Genomic DNA, 19489 nt, shown 5'->3' on the forward strand with positions numbered 1-19489 from the left:
AACCCCACAACACAATGGTGTGGCTGAGAGAATGAAGCGCACCATTGTTGAGAAGGTGAGAAGCATGCTCAGAATGACTAAATTACCCAAGACATTCTGGGGTGAAGCAGTTCGGACAGTGTGTTATCTTATCAATCGTAGTCCATCAGTTCCATTGGAGTTTGACATTCCGGAGAGAGTTTAGACCAACAAAGAGTTGTCTTACTCTCACCTAAAGGTGTTCACTTGCAAAGCTTTTGCACATGTAGCGAAAGAGCAAAGAACCAAGCTAGATGATAAATCAGTTCCTTGCATATTCATCATATGGAGATGAAGAGTTCGGGTACAGACTATGGGATCTTGTAAAGAAGAAGGTCATCAGAAGTAGAGATGTAATCTTTTGAGAAAGTGAAGATGGAACTGCTGATGATCTATCCGAGAAGGCCAAGAAAAAGAATGGTATAGTTCCTAATCTTGTTACCATTCCTTCTTCTTCTAACCATCTCATAAGTGCAGAAAGTATGATTGATGAAGTTGCTGAGCATGAAGAGCAACCTGATGAGATTGTCGAGCAGGGGGAGCAACTTGGTGATAATACCGAGCAAATGGAGTACCCAGAAGAAGAACAATCTCAACCTCTGAGGAGATCAGAAAGACAAAGGATAGAATCAACCAAATACCCTTCCTCAGAGTAAGTCCTTATCAATGATGAAGGTGAGCCAGAAAGTCTTAAGGAGGTATTGTCTCATCCAGAATAGAGCCAATGGATGAAAGCCATGCACGAAGAGATGGGATCTCTACATAAAAAATGGCACATACCAGCTAGTTGAACTTCCAAAAAGAAAAAGACCACTTAAGTGCAAGTGGGTTTTTAAACTCAAGAAAGATGGAAATGGCAAGTTGGTGAGGTACAAAGCTCGATTAGTTGTAAAAGTCTTCGAACAAAAGAAAGGTATTGATTTTGATGAAAATTTTTCACCTGTTGTCAAAATGACTTCTATTCGAACTATTTTGAGCATAGCAGCTAGTCTAGATCTTAAAGTAGAGTAATTAGACGTAAAAACTGCATTTCTTCACGGAGATTTGGAAGAAGAGATTTATATGGAGCAACCAGAGGGATTTAAAGTATCTAGAAAGAAACACATGGTGTGCAAATTGAATAAGAGTCTTTATGGGTTGAAACAGGCCCCAAGACAATGGTATAAAAAGTTTGACTCTTTCATGAAAAGTCAAACGTACACAAAGACCTATTCTGATCCATGTGTATACTTCAAAAGATTTTCTGACAACAATTTTATTATTTTGTTGTTATATGTGGATGACATGTTAATTGTAGGACAAGACAATGAGCTGATTGCAAAATTGAAGAAAGATTTGTCCAAGTCATTTGACATGAAAGACTTGGGCCCAGCACAACAAATTCTAGGGATGAAGATTGTTTGAGAATGAACAAAAAGAAAGTTATGGCTATCTCAAGAGAGGTACATTGAACGTGTACTAGAACGCTTCAACATGAAGAGTGCTAAACCTGTTAGCACACCTCTTGCGAGTCATCTGAAGTTGCGCAAATAGATGTGTCCTACAACAAAAGAGGAGAAAGAGGGAATGGCTAAAGTTCCTTATTCTTTAGCAGTGGGGAGTTTGATGTATGCGATGGTGTGTACAAGACCTGATATTGCTCATGCAGTTGGTGTTGTTAGTAGATTCCTTTAAAATCCTGGAAAAGAGCACTGGGATGCAGTTAAGTGGATACTCAGGTATCTAAGAGGTACCACAAGAGATTGCTTGTGTTTTAAAGGATCTGATCCAATCTTGAAGGGCTATACTGATGCTGATATGGCAGCTGACCTCGATAATAGAAAATCCACTACTGGATATTTGTTTACATTTTCAGGGGGAGCTATATCATGGCAATCAAAGTTGCAGAAGTGTGTCGCACTCTCTACAACTGAGGCAGAATATATTGCAGATACTGAAGCTAGCAAAGAGATGGTATGGCTGAAACGATTTCTTCAAGAACTTCGATTGCATCAGATTGAGTATGTCGTCTATTGTGACAGTCAGAGTGCTATAGACTTGAGCAAGAACACCATGTACCATGCAAGGCCGAAGCATATTGACGTGAGATATCACTGGATTCGTGAAAAGATAGAGGATGGATCTATGCAGGTCATGAAGATCCCTACTAGTGAAAACCCTTCAGATATGCTGACCAAGGTGGTAGCAAGGGACAAGTTTGAGCTATGCAAAGAACTTGTCAGCATGTACTCAAGCTAGAAACCTAGAGCTACCTCCTTTAGGTAATGGGTCTGGAGGGGGAGATTTGTGGAGTCCATACCCATTGTAGATAAACATAGCAAAAATGGTTGAATTTTGTTTGTTGATTATTGTTAAAGTCAACAAATGTTGCAATGAAATTCAAAGCTCACCATTTATTTTTTCAACTAAAATCTTAGCAAGATTTCTACATAGGTGAAAATGTTGAAATCTTGTGTTTCTTGTGATGTCATTGGTGACATCATTAGGAGTAGATTTTCCTATAAATAGAGAGCTCTTGCTCATTTCAAAATACACCACAAAAAAAGAATTACAAAGGAGAGAAAAGAAGAGTGAGGCATCACGGAAGAAAATAATCTGTGAGGAAAAATAGAGAGTGTGAGCGGTATTGTAGTGAGGTGGAAAAATCAAACGAGTGTTATTTCTTTTGAATGTGTAGTGGTCTTTGGGGTTTTACTCAGACATACAAGTGTAAAATCCTTACTATAGTGATATTTGTTGCTCCTCTGGGGTCGTGGTTTTTCCCTTATTTAGGAGGGTTTTCACGTAAAATCTTGGTGTCATTATTTCTCTTTTATTCTCGTTGGATTAACCGTATTGTTGTGTTCCGCATTTGTTGCCTTTATTATTGCAAATATTATTTCTGTTACGGATTTATTCCCAACAATCATGAACGTAAATGAAAGCTCATAACTGTGAGATTAATGGAGACTGAGAGAAAAAAATTTTGTCTTGAATTTTTTGAAGCAAAAATACAATCAGTAGTAGAAGCTATATTTATAAGCTCTGTTTTACACTAACTCGTAACTAAATATTCTAACTACCACTAGGACAAGTTGTTATTCATCAAAAACTAAACCGCTGCCTTTCAATGTGATCTTTTTGAAGTGAAAAGTGACAATTTATGTAGTTGATGAATCAATCACTTAAGAAGTAGTTTGTTTTTCGATTTTGTTGAAGAATGAATTATATTAATTTATTATTTGTGTATAGCCTCATGTGTGTAGATAAAATGAATTCCAGTGATCCCACTGTTATGGAAGATGATGCCCCTCTTGTGAATTCTTCAACAGAGGTTGTCGTCATTCGATTTGGTAATGATTTTATAGAGACTCTTGAAAAAATAGAATTAGTAGAGCTTTTCCGATTTTGTTATTAAAGAATTAGTTATATTAATTTATATTATTTTTGTTTTGTCTCATGTGTGTAGATAATGTCTATCGAAGAAACAGAACCATTACTGCAAGAAAGGATCCTAGAAGAATAGAAGATTCATTGCTTGCTAATCATGCCACCATAGAAAATAATGAGGGTTCTGACTCTGAGGCGGTGTAAGTCTCATTTTATATTTATATACCCTTAATTTTTATTTTTATTGTGTTTCCAGCAGCAGAAAATAGACGCAATTGTCATATATGAAAAATTATTCATACTTATTTATTTTTTCGTGTAGATTGTTTATCCATGGTTAGCTCCTTCAATCATTGAGATTGAGATGAAATTTGTTCCCGAAAAAGAAAAAAAAAATGGATCCTAAGCTTGAAAAGTATTTGATCGGAGCAACAACCATTAAAAGAAATTTATCTGTGGTTGATAGTGATGATGGTACCTCTCAAGACGAAGCCATCGAGAAATTGATTTCTGAGGTGAACTCTTAAGCGGAAGACATCAAGACATTGATATACAAAAGGGGTATCATTGCATCTTTGAGACTTCACACTCGTATTGATGCAATAAAAAGAAAGAGAAGACTGACTGATAAGATAGTAGCAAGTGCTAAGAAAAATGCTATCAAAAGTTCGAAGACGATAGATATTTATCAACATGCAAATGCGTCACTAATGAAGAGCAAAAAGGCAGTCAAATAAATGTATACATTTTGTCACCTTCTTGGGAGTACCACTTTCAACCATTGTAATGGAGAAACAAAATCTTCAATCGAGTCCCTATGAGAAATAGATGAAAATATATATATGTATATCAATATAATATTCATAGAATCAAGAAAAAACTACAATCATGTGATACATAATTGGTATACACCATCAATTTTTTTTTTTTGAAATCGTGCAAAATGATAATAAATCGGAAGAAATAATTTGGGGAATGAATCAAAAAACATTAATGTAGAGAACTTGAAGAAATAGAAAAAGTTGATGATGACAAATTTGATGAGATAGAAACATTGAAAAAGAAAAATAATGATTACAACTGTTTAAGAAAAATGAAAATATGTATGACTAATTAATATTATGTAATAATAAGCATCCTATTTAATATTTTTTTTTATATATAAATGTATATATAATAACAAATTATTTGTATACCACTAGATTTGCTATTAATTGTGTATATATATCTATAAATATAAAAATATTAAAGTATAACTATTTATTTTAAATATATATTGATATTTGTCATACTCTGTAATTTTTTCTTTATAGAGCTTAACTATAAATTTGTGTAAACACACTATATAATCCATAGTTGTGTACACACTTTTAATACACTATTATACACTTTATGTAAGATTGATATATTATATGTAATAATTTTTCTCCAAATATAATATTATATTATATTATATACGGAAAAGGGTCTAAAATACCCTTAAAGTATTAGAAATGGTAAAAAATTACCCTCGATCCACCTATTGGCTCCAAAATACCTTTCCCATCCACCTATTGGGTCCAAAATACCCTTGTCATCCACCTTTTGGTTCAAAATTGACCACTTATTTAACAGTTTTATATTTAAATTGTTTAAATATTTTTTAAAAATACATGCCGCTCTACTATTTGTTATAATTTAACTTATTAGTATAATTTATAAATCAATCCACTACCCACCCATTACTAATTAAACCCCTCTAAATTAATAAACCCGTCACATTATTAATGCAAGCTACTGCCAATTGAGTGTTTTTAAAAATTTGAGGCGAAAATATCTATAGAAGTAAATTATCATACATTCAAGTGTCTAAGTAAAAACCACCGATAACTTGAAAGTCTGACTATGTTCATCTTAATTATTCTTACGTCTCAATTATGTGATGTTACTTCATAGGTAACTTTTTTTCAAAATAATATATTAAAGGTTTTAAAACAAATCATAAATATTTATAAAATTATATTTAAAAAAAAGTGCATGAATTAATTCGGGATGTATTACTTCTTTACCTTTAATCATAAATTTCTTATCAATTTTGAAAGAAAGTGTCCTCCTAAATAAGCGGCTCAACCTAAATTTAATATGGGCTTCGATTCGGACTTGAATAATTTTGAATGTCATTTTCAGAAATCTATAATTTCATCGTGTTTTAGTAGTGTTTATGACGATTTTGATATTATAATTGTATTATTAATTGGGTAAAGTTTAGTTAGTAATGAGTGAGTAGTGGGTTGGTTTATAAATTATATTAATAAATTAAAATTATAATCAATAATTGAGCGCCAAGTATTTTAAAAAATATTTAAAGCGTTTAATTTTAACACAATTAAAAAAGTGGTCAATTTTGAACCCAAAGGAGGATGTCAAGGGTATTTTGAAGCCAATAGGTGGATGAAAAGGGCATTTTGGAGCCAATGGGTGGATGAAGGGTAATTTTGTATCATTTTCAATAATTTAAGGATATTTTAGGCCCTTTTCCGTATTATATATTGAACTAATGCTGACAAGTTTATTTTAGGAACTTTTGTATACTATATAATAGCCCAACAAAACCCAATAAAGTGGCCAATATGTTTGGACTGAAAGTGATAATTTAACTCCTAATTGTCCACAATATTTTTGAGTTGTATCTAACTATTTTTGGGCATTGTTACCGTTTTATTGAACTATAGTCTAACTTTTGCATATATAAGGCCTAATTAGAGCATCGTTTATGGATACTTTTTTATTTTATTTTATTGTTATAGTAAATTATCGTAGAAAATATATAAAATATAATATAATATGAAAGATGAAGTTTAAAATAAACATAATAATGAAATGTTATTATTAAGAATGATATTATATATAGGTCTGAATGCAATAGAAAAATGTTTATCAGTTGTAATTTTTTAAAAGTAAATGTATTACTAATAAGGGAAATTTGTAGAAATCTCACTAATTTAGGAGTTCATTATTTAGATATACTCTATTTTATATCATGAATCTTATCAGATTTTGATGTATCCAAACACGTTTAGATATATAGTTAACTCGGGATATACGAGGTCAAAATTAAATATAATTTGTTATAGATACATTGTATTCAAGTGATTTCACATGTATCTGAGATACATAGATAAAATCTTGCCCGCCTTCCTCGCTCGTATGTGGTGTAATTCACACGCACGCACGCGCGCACGTACACACGGATTCGGCTCCTCCCCATTTCTCTTCTCTCCATTTTCCTCAAGTTCTAACTTGGATTTGAGACACATGTCATTGTTTAAAATTAATGGTCAAAATTTAACTGATTAAAGTAAAGTTCTAACCATAGTTATTTACTTTCATATTTTTGCTTCTTAAATATTTTTGCAATCCATTATATTTTCCTTAAATATATTTTAAAAAATTATTTGATACCCGCATACATATATTAAACTTTTATTAACTTTTGTTTTTGAAAAAAATTATAATAAAGTTAAAACGTTTTTATTATTCTAATAGATTATTAAGACCCATAATATCTATAGAGCAATATGGACTCCAATTAGGGAGTAAGAAAGAATTTAAAGTTGAGTGACAAAGTTCATTTTACTCCTAAAATTAGAAAAAAATGTTACATCACAATTTTTTTAAATTTTTTATTTGGCAATATTACTTGAGAAATGGCAAACGTCATGGGAAAAAAAGTAAAAGTTAGCAAAAAGTTATTCAAGTAATTAAGAAAAGAAATTCTTTTAAATATACTTAAAGAAAAATATAATGTAAATCTAGGATTATTAAATTGTAAAAATATTTAAGAAATAGATATATGGAAACAAATAACTATGATTAGGACTTTCTTTTAATCAATTAAATCTCAAACATTAATTTTAAACTATGACGTTTGTCTCTAATCCAAGCTAGAACTTTGGAAAAATGGAGAGAAAAGAGATGGAGAGGAGCCGGATTCCCATATATATATAATCTTTTTTCATATAAGGTCTTTTAGGACTATGGCTTTGAAGAAGAAAGTATGGTAGAAGAAATACCTTTAGAAGGAATGAATATAGAAATAATATTAGAAGAAGATTTTGCAGTAGATTTAGCTATAGAAAAAGCTAAAGAAATAAGTAAAGATAATAAGAATAGACGATTTACATGTAAAGGATGTAAATTAAAAGACTTAAATATAGAACAAACAATATCTCATTTTAAGCTATGTGAACAAAGAACTGATAATAAAGGATATAGATTAGAAAAAGGTTTACAAGATAAATTAGAAAAAAGCAATAATATAATGACACAAATACAAGATAATAATAGTGAAATATCTGAGTTAGAATCTATACTAAGTCAAAAAGAATTAATGGAAACAGCAAGTTCTAGTAGTCCATTCCAAAGAACAAATGAATAAGGATATACTGCAGATAATAGCACAGGAAATATACCACGTAGAAGAGTATATAGACAAGGAGATACTCCAATAACAGAAGTTAAACCTATGGGAAAAAGAATGCCTATAGAAGAACCAATAATACTCCAAGAAGGAGGAAGTAAAGGAAAAATTCTAAACATAGCAGTACATGATCCACAAAGATGGAATTCAGTAATAGACTTATGGAAAGGAATAGTAGTAGCAGACTTTATAAAAAATTATACAGAGACCGATGCTGAAACTATGTATAAATATTTAGAAACATTCTTAGGAGAATCAACTAAAGCTCTATGGGAAGCTTATAAAGTAGAATTCCCATCAGAATTTCAGTATTTAGTATCTTTAGGACCAAACCCATATAATTTTACAAATAAAATACATACATTAATAACAGGAGAAGACCCAAATAGTGGATTAGTAGCTCTACAACGAAATGCAGTGATAAAATTAGAACAATTAAATATAAGTAATTGGTATTATATAAAGAAATTCTTAAATGATTATTTCTATTATTGTACAATTAGTGGAAACGCCTTTGACCAAGACCTAGGTAAAAAATTATTTAACAAACCACCAGGAGCATTAGGAAGGGAAATAGAATAAAGATGGATTAAAAGAGAAGGAATAGCACAAAACCCTCAAGCTAAATGGTCAATAGGACATAGAATACAACATATAATGGAAATATTACAAGAAAAATGTACTAATCTACAAATACAAAAACAATTAAAGCAGAATGAAATGAATTTCTGTAAAGACATAATATATACAATCCAAAATTATGATAGAAGTCAATATAAAAAGAAAAAAGTATAAAAAATATAACCCACAAAAGAGATATAATAAAAAAGGATATCTTCTTAGAAAATCTTCAGCTAGAAAACCATATTTGAATAGGGATAGACATGTTAGAAAATATAGAACAGATAGAAATTACAAAAATAAATTAGAATGTTTTACATGTGGAAGTATAGAACATTTAGCAAATACTTGTCCTAAAAGATATAATGCTAAGACTAGAAACGCTCAATTAGTAGAAGAATTCAATGAAGCATTATTAAATGTAGATGAATATATGTCAGATAATGAAAGTGTTTATTCTATAGTAAGTATTGATATAAATGAGGTAACAAAGAAGAAGACTCTTCTAACTCAGAAGGAGAAGAATTAATTAATGAAATAGGAATAGAAAACTTAGACATAGATGACTTAAAGATAAATTTTATGAATATAATAGAATGTGAACATAATTTTGAAAAAGATACAGGATTAGATAGTAATCCATGTAATTGGTGTAGATGATATCCTAGTATTTAGTAAAAATATAAAAGAACACTTAGGACATTTACAAACAGTTTTTAGACTATTTGTTAATAATGGGATAATAATTAGCAAAAAGAAAATGGAACTATGTAAAAACTATATAAATTTTTTAGAAATTATTTTAGGAGAAGGAAAAGTCAAATTACAACCTCATATAGCTAGAAAAGCTCTAGATATGCCAGACAAATTAAATAATTTAAAGGATTTGCAAAAATTCTTAGGAATAATAAATTATGCTAGACCTTTTATTAAAGACTTAGGAAAAATAGCAGGACCTTTATATTCTAAGACAGAAACTAAAGGACAAAGAAACTTCAATATTGAAGATATAAAACTAGTACAAAAAATAAAAGAAAGAATAAAAAATATTCCTGATCTTAATATGCCACTAGAAACAGACTATTTAATAATAGAAACAGATGGAAGCTTTGAAGGTTGGGGTGCAGTATTAAAATCTCGACCACATAAATATAGTTCTAAACAAGAAGAAAAAATATGCGCCTATCAAAGTGGAAAATTTAAAGAAAAAGGTAATAAAACTAGTATAGATGTCGAAATTTTAGCCATAATATATGGTTTAAATAGTTTTAGAATCTATGTTCTAAATAAACCAGAAATATTAATAAGAACGGATTGTGAAGCCATAGTAAAATTTCATCAAAAAATTAATGATAAAACTAGTAGTAGAAGAAGATGGTTAAATTTTTTAGATACTATATCTATTTATCATTCTATAATCTTTGAACATATAAAAGGAAATGATAATAATATTGCAGATCAATTAAGTAGATTACTAATCAAAGTTTAAATTTTACAGAATGAGACCTCTACTACCAGACAAAGGTAAAAAGGTTCAACCTTCAACCTCAGGTTTGACAGACTCTTATAAACAGACAATGCTAGCTAATTTACATTTTAAATCATTAGACAAAATCGATGATGTTAGAATAGAAAGGTTGCAATTTGGACAACAAAATTTAATTGCATATGGGCCGTCCAATTGGACATTTAGACATTTAGCTGACTGTCAATTAGACAAACAGCAGACATATCTTATAGACAACATATGGATAGCACATAATAAAAAAGACACTAAATATGTAATTGCAGTCTTAAATGCTTTAGGATATTATTTTACTAATAAAAATAAAGAAAATAGATTTAAATATTATGTAGTAGTTCATGGTAAAACAAATGGTGTTTTCCAAACATGGATAGAAGTTTTAGATTCAATCAAAAATTTTCAAAAACCTCTTTTCAAAGGTTTTAATGATTTTACAGAAGCCTTAGATTATGCTAGAGGAATACTAGGACCAAATTATTATATTTCTCCAGCTCTCAGACAAAACCCAGATAAAATTCCACAATACAACATCCAGAGAGACACAGACAAAGTTATATTTTGTGACCATTGTTCATCCATGACCGAAGCATTCAAGAGGCTAAACTTGAAAAATGAGGCCTTAATGCAAGAAAATGCCAAGCTCAGGGAAAGACTTAACAAAATGGAAAGCAAAGGTAAGAATGTAAAAAATCAGACAGATACTCAGGGTTCTCCATCCCAAACAAAAATGGATGAGATGGGTGTGCATTCCCCACTGAATGCTAAGAAATCCACTGTATCGGATGAAGATACAGCTAGTCCGGTTCAAACGGTGGCCGGTAAAGACTTCTCAAACCCGTTAATGACTGTCACTTTGCCAAAAAGTGAAAAAGATGAAGGTTCATCTTCCAGAAGAAGATTACCACTTTCATTCAACCAGACAATTAGACAGAAAATTAAAAAATTCCAAAAAAATAAAGACTTAGAATTTCTAATAACCCAAACTGTAGAAAAACTACTTAAACAAAAACAAGAAAAAGACAAACATATAAACCCAAGCCCAATACAAAGCCCAAGACAAGATTCTACTCCAAGCCCAAATAATTCCGATAATTTTTTAGACTCGATGCAATTTGCCCAAGACCCAAATGATGATGATTCCGGAATGAGTTTTGATTCAATTGAATTACATAATTTAGACACTTAAATATATATATATATATATATATATATATACACACACACACACACACACACACACACACACACACACACACACACATTATTGCTATAGTCTTAAAAGAGGAATGCCTCTTTTATAAAAAATGTGAGTCCCACTTTACTCACTACCACACATGTGAAAAAACCCTTGGGACGCGTCTTATTCAGGTAAGAGATAAGATAGACAGATATATCAGATTCCAAGGACAATAATGTAAGAAGAGATAAGACAGACAAATATCAGTTTTCAATATCAGATTCCAAGGACAATAATGTAAGAAGAGGGACATTATTTCACGTGACGATGGGGCCCAGATGTGTACTCGGCTGAGATAATAAGATTCCCTTTTCATTTGAAATCCGGAGTTTGAAGTCCGTCCGAAGACATCTATAAAAGCAGACATTATCAAGACAAGAAGAGATAGAAGGCGAGAAAAAGAAAAGACAATCACTACAAAAAAGCTCTAAAAATCCTCATACCAACATCTTTACCATAAGTTATCTTTTGGTTTGTAAAAAAGTTTTCAGTTCTTTAGTGCTTTATTTTAATAAGTTTGTTTAAGAAAAGCTTGGGAGCTTTTTCGGGTTTCCCGAAAGGGAAACTTCACTCTATTCTAAATAATGTAAGTTTTCATATTTAAGCTTCTAGTAAACTTCCCACATATGTAAATTATGTGTGTTAAATTATGCGTGTTTATAAAATTTTAATCTTGTAAATTCATGTAAATTTATAAATATCATCATGAATCTATATTACTTAGTATATGGTTAGTCTCTTAGCTTCTTATTTGTATCGATGGATTAACCTGTAAATTCCTAGGACATTGTCAGGTTAAATGTTCTCAGAAAGGAACTATGAATAACCAAATCCAGGGTGTGGTTAAAGAAGATTACTTTTAAGAATAAAAGCTAAGAGAAAGAGATGAACAGTAATATTAGATTCATGAATGGACAGAGTCCATAAAAAAAAAGGAAGTTAAAACTAGAACCTAATATGATAATTACATAATAGAACAAGAGAGTGAAGGAGTACTGAGTAGGATTTTACAACATTAAAAAATTTACGAAATTATTGAACCTTATATCACCTTATTTTGAACCAAAAATTATTTCACCTTATTTTGAAATATCACCTTATATTGAAATATCACCTTATTTTATTGAAATATCACCTTATTTTGGTATATATATATATGTGTGTGTGTGTATATGGGATATATACATGACTATCTCGCCCTTTTTCCTCCCCAGCTTGCTCGCTTCTCTTCCAATATTAATGTATCTGATAGCAGAAATATATGTATTTTAAGTGTATTGTTTTCAATATATGATATAAATTCTTAATTAGTGATAAATTATGTAATTATTTACCGTATAATCGAGTATAAGTAAAATTTAAATATATAATATGAAGATAAGTCTAATCGTATTTATCCTACAATTAACTTGTGCAATCTCCCCATATATACACGAATACAATTAAATAATTTCTTTTTCTAAATATTATAAGAAGAGTTTGGTCAATTAATTTACTGTTAAATTTATATTCAATCTTTTCAGACCTGTTTTCCAATTAGTATCTTGTGAAAACTTAGTGATGGTTTGATCGTTTTTTAGAATTATGCGAATATTAATAATATAGGGATTGGTTATGAGAAAATTTATATATTATTTTCTGTATGTATTAATCATGTTGATTTAGTTATTTATATATTAGCTACTCAATATTTCACATAAAATAATACATTAATTTCTCTAATAATTTATACATATTGAATTTTCAAATTACAAATTAAATATCATATTAATTTTATATATAAATAACTTACCTTTTAACTATCGATTAAACATAATATACTTATTTATAATTTATACATATATAATTCATCTTCAGACCAGCTATCAAACAACACATACCACTACAGGATTGAAGAAGACAACTAAAAAAGGGGGGAAAGAAAAATAATATGATTAATAATTTTAAGTATTTCAACTTTTTTTGAAATTTGGGGGATACACACTTGTGCAAATGCAAAGCCAACACGATTATGACAGTGAAACTTAGGGTTTAACATAATTAAGAATATAAAAATGTATAGAAAGTAGAACCAAATAAAGATTAAAAAGGCAAATCCACCAACTAATCAGTGGACAGGCAACATTAAATCTTGGAATAAAATACAAATAAAGAGAGTCCTTATCCAATGGGGACTTCCACTTTCTAGGGTTGCGTTCATACCACTTTCTCTACGCATGGTTTGTAAATTAAAATTAATTAATTTGGATTATTATAATTAATTAATTATGAATGAAAGATTAGAAAACCTAAATAAGGAAAGATTTAGCAAGAATGAGATTACCTACCTCTTACACTATATTTGAATCATTGTTATCCATTGTATTGTATTGTATTGTGTCGTTACTATACCTACAATGTTTGTTTTGATTGTTACTTAAAATGTATTATATTGTGTTGTTAAATTTCATTGTTACGTAACAATGAAAACCCCTATTTTATGGAACAGTTAATTTGGTGTTCCCGTTGTTATTTAATTTCTTTTTTCAATTATATCTTTTACATAATATTTCAAATACTATTTTACCCCTTACCTTAATTATTCAAATCTAGTCAAGCCTCTTACCCTAGAAAAATTAAGGATATTTTAATAAATTTATAAATTACAATACAGTACGATACAATCAAATCTAACAACTACAATGTTATTAAACAACAACAAATAATACAGTCTAACCAAACATTGTATCTATCATACAATACATACAATAGAGTACAATATACTACAATACATTATTAAACATGAGTAACAATGATCCAAACAAAGTGTTAAAGAATAAATAAGGCAATAACCTTTTTATTAGTAATATTTGTCTCTAGTACAAGTATCAAAACATGTTGTACAATACTAATAGGCTTACAATGTAGTTATCATATGTCAATGAAATTAATAAAAATAAGAATTAGGTTAAAATATTATTACAAGAAAAAATTAAATTAAGAGAAGTAAACATGACCACAAAAGAAAAAAGACCACAGATAATTGTTCGGATGGAAAGTAACCCTCACTTTCATTCTTAAAATTGTAAGTTCGAATCACTAATGGAGCAAAAGTAGAAGCTTTGAGGAAGGGATAAAAAAAAAGCATTATTACAAAGCAGGTAAATGAAACAAAATCAAACCTGAGTGAAGAATTCATTAGGTTCAAGTAATTTAGATTGGTATTATACATATGTTCTAAAAGGAATAAAGATTTAAATTTTTCGAAGAACAATGTGAATATAATACTTTAATATTTTTAATATCAGGTCTTCTCTATATCGTATTTTCAAGATAATTATCAGACAAATTTTTTTTGTCTCAATTTAGGTAATTATTCATTCATTTTTAGTTAGCTAAAAGAAAGTCATCTTTCGATATTTAATTACTTCACTCTTTATAACCTAGTTGATTTAATACAAAGTTTAAGAAAATAAAGATTATTTTTTAATTTTGTAATCTTAAATTAAAATTATAATGTATCGAAATACTCTTCAATTTTGTCACCCTAAGCATTCACGTAATCAGTGGAAAACTGAAACTAAAATGTTGTAAAAAAAAAAAGGATCATTCATTTTTAACTGACTAAAAAAAAATAGATCTTTTTTTTAAACAAAAAAGATATAATTTAATTTTAAAATTTTTTATTTTTGCATAACTATTTATGAGTTAAGTTTTATATTACAAATTTTAAAAACCTTTCCTTCATTCTTAAATTATATAGTCAATGAAATACCTACACATAAATTAGAAAGAAGTGATTATTATAAAAGGAACAATATTTTGTTCAATGTGCATTGATTCATTTTATAAGTTTTCACATTGATAGTAGATTGTGATGCAATAATAACCACTACTACTTTGGTAGATGGTTCATGCCATAATCTAATTGGTGGATTCTAGCCAATTGCTAACTTTATTTTCCTCTTTGAATAATTTATTCTTACTTTTTATAATAATAATATATAATATAATATAGTACTCTATAACTGCCATAAGAGTTTAGTACTATGGTTTAATATAATAAGTTTCCATTAGCATATAAAATAGTATAGTAAGTGGTGAAGTTTCTCCACTTGCCATAACCTTGTCTCCAACCCCATTAAAGAGAAATTTTTTTTTAATAAAATTAAACAACAAAGCAAGAAAAGCTGGAGCTCAAGAAGGTGAATGAAACTCAAAGAAGTGAAATAAAGGAAGAGAAATTGTTTGGATTTTCTCAAAATCCAATTTAATTTAAGGTAAATTAGTTTTTAGGTTCTTTTAAACTTTATTTTGGAGTAAATATAATGTGTATGTTATTTCTTTGTTCTTTATGGATTTATGGTAAATTATTGTATGTTATTTGTTTTTGTTTTTTCAAATTTTTGTGTGTGTGTATTTATTGTTCTTGAGTTTAATCTTGATTTAATAATGAATTCTTGAAATTAAAGTTAGTATAGTTTTCATATTGAATTTACATGTGGAAATTAATTTTGATTTTGACTTTATGTTATAAACATTCTAGATGGAAGAGATTTTTTTTTTTTAAAAAAAATGTTATATATAACTTAATTCCTTTTGATTTTTGTCATTTGAGGCAAATTATGTTTGGTATTTGGTATATGTGTTATCAATTACAACAATTAGTTATGTTTTATTAGTCTCAACATCATATCGTTGTCTAGCAAAATACGTCTAGTTCTCCCTCTACTTACCTATCCATTAGGAAAGTGGAACTTTCTTGGCCTTCCAAAAGGTATAAAATGGTTTTACAAATATGGTATGTTATACGTAGTAATTTGTTAGGTGTTACTTGCTTGTTTCAAGCTCAATACTTTGATTTCTTTTCAAAGGTTTTAGACAGAGGCAGAGTCAAAGATTTAAAATTTATGAGTTTTAGATTCTAATCTTTTATATTACTAGGTAAAATGTATAAATTCAAAAGATTTTAAAGACAATTACATGGTTTAAACTTAGATCGTAGCTGATATTCTAGCTTCGGCCCTTAGCATGCCCAAACACTAAAGTGGTCTTGTTGCCCCCTTTTTTTTTGTCACACTTCTTAGCTAGTTTTCTCAAGGTGAAAGGGATTACAATGTCGAGAATCGAATAGTGACATATAAGGTGAAAGTTTAGGCAGATAACCGAGTTATTGAGATTCTCCTTTATCTTGATTTCACTTGTTTTGTTGTGATCCATGTTGTTTGTCTATTTTAGCTCTATTCCTATTTCAGGCTAATTGCATATGATTTGATGCTTTGAAGGTTTAAGAGGATGTTGGACTTAAACAAAACAGTACCTGAAGAAGGAAAGCTAGACTTGGATCTTCGTCGCGTTAACTATGATGTTGATGTCAAATCTCATCTTAGATATGGTGATTGGGTCACTTTCAAGAGCCATTCATCTAAAAAAGTTAGAATCTCTCGACCTGAATCTTCGAGAGGTGAAAATTCAGATAGACAACCTCAGGATGCAGATTATCCCTCACTTAGCTATGAGCTTGAGAGTGAGATTTTAGCCAGGTTTCCTAGGTGGGAGTATTGGAAACTTAGCCTCGTTAACAAGAGATGTTCAACGCTTCTAAAGAGCGGTGAGATATTTGAGATTCGTAAAGAGAATGGATTTAGAGAACCTTCAGTATATATGTTAGCAAGTGGGGAGACTAACTGGTGGACGTTTGATCGTGAGTTTAAGTCCCGGAGGAAAATCCCTGACTTACCATCAGATGTGTGTTTCAAATTTGGCGATAAGGAATCGCTTTGTGCAGGCACACATTTACTTGTTTCGGGTAGGGAAATCGATGGCCTAGTTATATGGAGGTTTGAATTAGCAACGAATTGTTGGTACAAAGGTCCTTCTATGGTTAATCCAAGATGTTTATTTGCATCAGCTACTTGTGGCACCTCTGCTTTTGTTGCTGGTGGTGTTGGTATAATGGCGAATAGTGAGGTCTATGACACAGCTGAGAAATACAACCCCAATAGCAGATCGTGGGAGACACTACCGAGGATGAAGAGGAAGAGGAAGCTTTGTTCAGGATGTTACATGGACAACAAATTCTACGTGATTGGGGGGAGGAATGAGAACGGAGAGCTTACCTGTGGAGAATTCTTCGATGAGGGTAGCAACAAGTGGGAGCTGATTCCGGACATGTTGAGGGATGATCCAGTCCTAACATGCCACTCACCACCCCTCATTGCTGTCGTGAACAACGAGCTGTACTCACTCGAGGCATCTTCAAACAAGCTGAAGCTTTACCTGAAAAAAACCAACACTTGGAAAATGTTAGGACAAGTGCCAGTGAGAGCTGATTCAAACAGAGGATGGGGCATTGCTTTCAAGTCATTGGGAAATGAACTTCTTGTAATCGGAGCTGCTTCGTCTTCAGCCTCTTATTCGGGTAATTCCATGGCGATATATACTTGCTGTCCAGATCCTGATGCAATTGAGTTGCAGTGGAAACCTCTTGACAGTGGTCGAAATCGACTTAGTAGCTTTATCTTAAACTGTTCTGTTATGGTAGCTTGAATAATGCCATTTATCTAGCAAACAACTTATGTAATATGATCAAAATATATAAGTGGCATATGGCCACTGGTTTCTGATATTTTCTTGCATATATTCACTAGTGTTTGCTCTGCTATGTTTGATGTAATTTGCATTATTATGATTTATATTGAAGCTGTTATTTAATACGGGGAATGGGTCTGATGCGCTCTTCTACTTTGTCATTTAAACTTGATATACATCTCGTTATAAAAGTGGCTCATATATACTGCTACCTTTACATAAAAAATGTTGGGTCGCTTGGCATGATGTTTCAGCCATATTCGTGTTATGTGTAGCCATCGAAATGAACAATCATTGGCTTCTACTGCTCTTTTTATGCTTCATTCTCAACAGTAATCTTGGAGGGGACACTATTTCCGCGAATAAATCTCTTTCATTTGGCGAAACAACAGTCTCATCAGGTGAGAAATTTGAGCTTGGTTTCTTCAAACCAGGTAATTCTTTCAACTACTACATAGGCATATGGTACAAGAACACTATTTTATGGCAAAATGTAGTATGGGTAGCAAATAGGGATAAACCACTTGATTATGGTACTACTAACTTAACAATTCTTCATGGCAACCTGGTGCTTATCGATAAATTTCAAGGTATAGTTTGGAAAACACATGCTGCTAGTATTATTACTTCAAATCATTTAGTCATAGCAGTTCTGCGTGACGATGGAAATTTGATTTTGAGTGATATGCCAAATTCATCAACACCTTTAATACTATGGGAAAGTTTCGACTATCCAACAGATACATTGTTGCCTGGTGCTAAGCTTGGATATGACAAACGTCGTACACAAAGGGGACAGGTTCTGATTTCATGGAAGAGTTTGAGTGATCCAGCACCAGGATTGTATTCTCTAGAACTAGACCCCAGCCATGCTCGATTTGTTATAAAATGGAATAGGACTAAACAGTTCTGCGCAAGTGGTTCATAGAATGATCATACGTTCAGCCAGTTCCCTGAAATGGGGTTAGACTACACGTACAATTACAACTATATCGACAATGGAAATGGATAATATTTTACATATTCTCTTTCTAATTATACTAGTTCAAGGCCACCAAAGTTGAAAATAGATGTCTCAGGAAAAACTAACGAACTCGTATGGTTGGATAGTCACTCTCATTGGACTCTATTGTGGTCTCAACCTAGAGAACAATGTAATGTTTATGCTTATTTTGTGGGGCATTTGGAGTTTGCAATAATGCTAATTCATCCTACAACTGTTTAAGCGGTTTCAAGCCTAGATCATATAGAGAATGGAGTTTGAATGATTATATGAGTGGCTGTGTAAGAAATCATAAGTTAAAGTGCAGTGCAATTAATAAAGATGAGGATAGTTTTTGGATGAATTCAATTATGAGATTACCTGCTTCTCCAGATACTAATATCACCATTAGCGAAGCGTCAGAGTGTAGATCTACTTGTTTCAATGATCGCTCTTGCACTGCTTATACTTATGATGGTTCCAGTACCTGTTCAATTTGGAGAGGTAATCTATTCAATCTGCAACAACTCAGCGAAAGTGAAACAGGAAGGAGTATCTTTGTCAAACGCGGCTAGCCTGAAGGTTAGAATAGCTTAATATAACATAGCTTGGTTCTTTATTTCATAATGGTACTACGTTACAGATAGAAATTCTTATTAACATTAACACTTAAAACAACAATGATTCTCCTTTTCCCTGTCCCGTGTT

The 19489-nt window shown here is 30.9% G+C and overlaps 2 protein-coding genes and 1 long non-coding RNA gene across 6 annotated transcripts; all 3 read left to right on the forward strand.

The window, feature by feature from the left end:
- Positions 1-2549: 2549 nt before the first annotated feature.
- Positions 2550-4283, forward strand: LOC101267822 (uncharacterized). Its single transcript, XR_742237.4, has 3 exons — positions 2550-3350; positions 3467-3587; positions 3710-4283. It is a non-coding gene; the product is annotated as an uncharacterized lncRNA (long non-coding RNA).
- Positions 4284-11610: 7327 nt separating this feature from the next.
- Positions 11611-17931, forward strand: LOC101246939 (F-box/kelch-repeat protein At3g27150-like). Of its 4 annotated transcripts, none has more exons than XM_069286709.1 (2): positions 11611-11815; positions 16494-17931. In XM_069286709.1, coding segments are annotated over exons 1-2 (1266 nt in total). In that variant the 5' UTR covers positions 11611-11813; the 3' UTR covers positions 17758-17931. The 4 variants fall into 4 exon arrangements, with proteins under 4 accessions (XP_069142810.1, XP_069142811.1, XP_004242861.1 ...); XM_069286710.1 differs by having other exon boundaries at positions 11613-11815; positions 16464-17931; XM_004242813.5 differs by lacking the exon at positions 11611-11815 and adding an exon at positions 15044-15488 and having other exon boundaries at positions 16464-17931.
- A 151-nt stretch (positions 17932-18082) lies between these two features.
- LOC112941824 (G-type lectin S-receptor-like serine/threonine-protein kinase At2g19130) lies at positions 18083-18727 on the forward strand. Its single transcript, XM_026031946.1, has one exon. It carries the CDS (start codon positions 18083-18085, stop codon positions 18725-18727), a length of 645 nt encoding a protein of 214 aa, XP_025887731.1.
- The last annotated feature ends 762 nt before the right edge of the window (positions 18728-19489 follow it).

This window comes from Solanum lycopersicum, chromosome 7 (assembly GCF_036512215.1).
Source record: "Solanum lycopersicum chromosome 7, SLM_r2.1".
NCBI lineage: Eukaryota > Viridiplantae > Streptophyta > Magnoliopsida > Solanales > Solanaceae > Solanum > Solanum lycopersicum.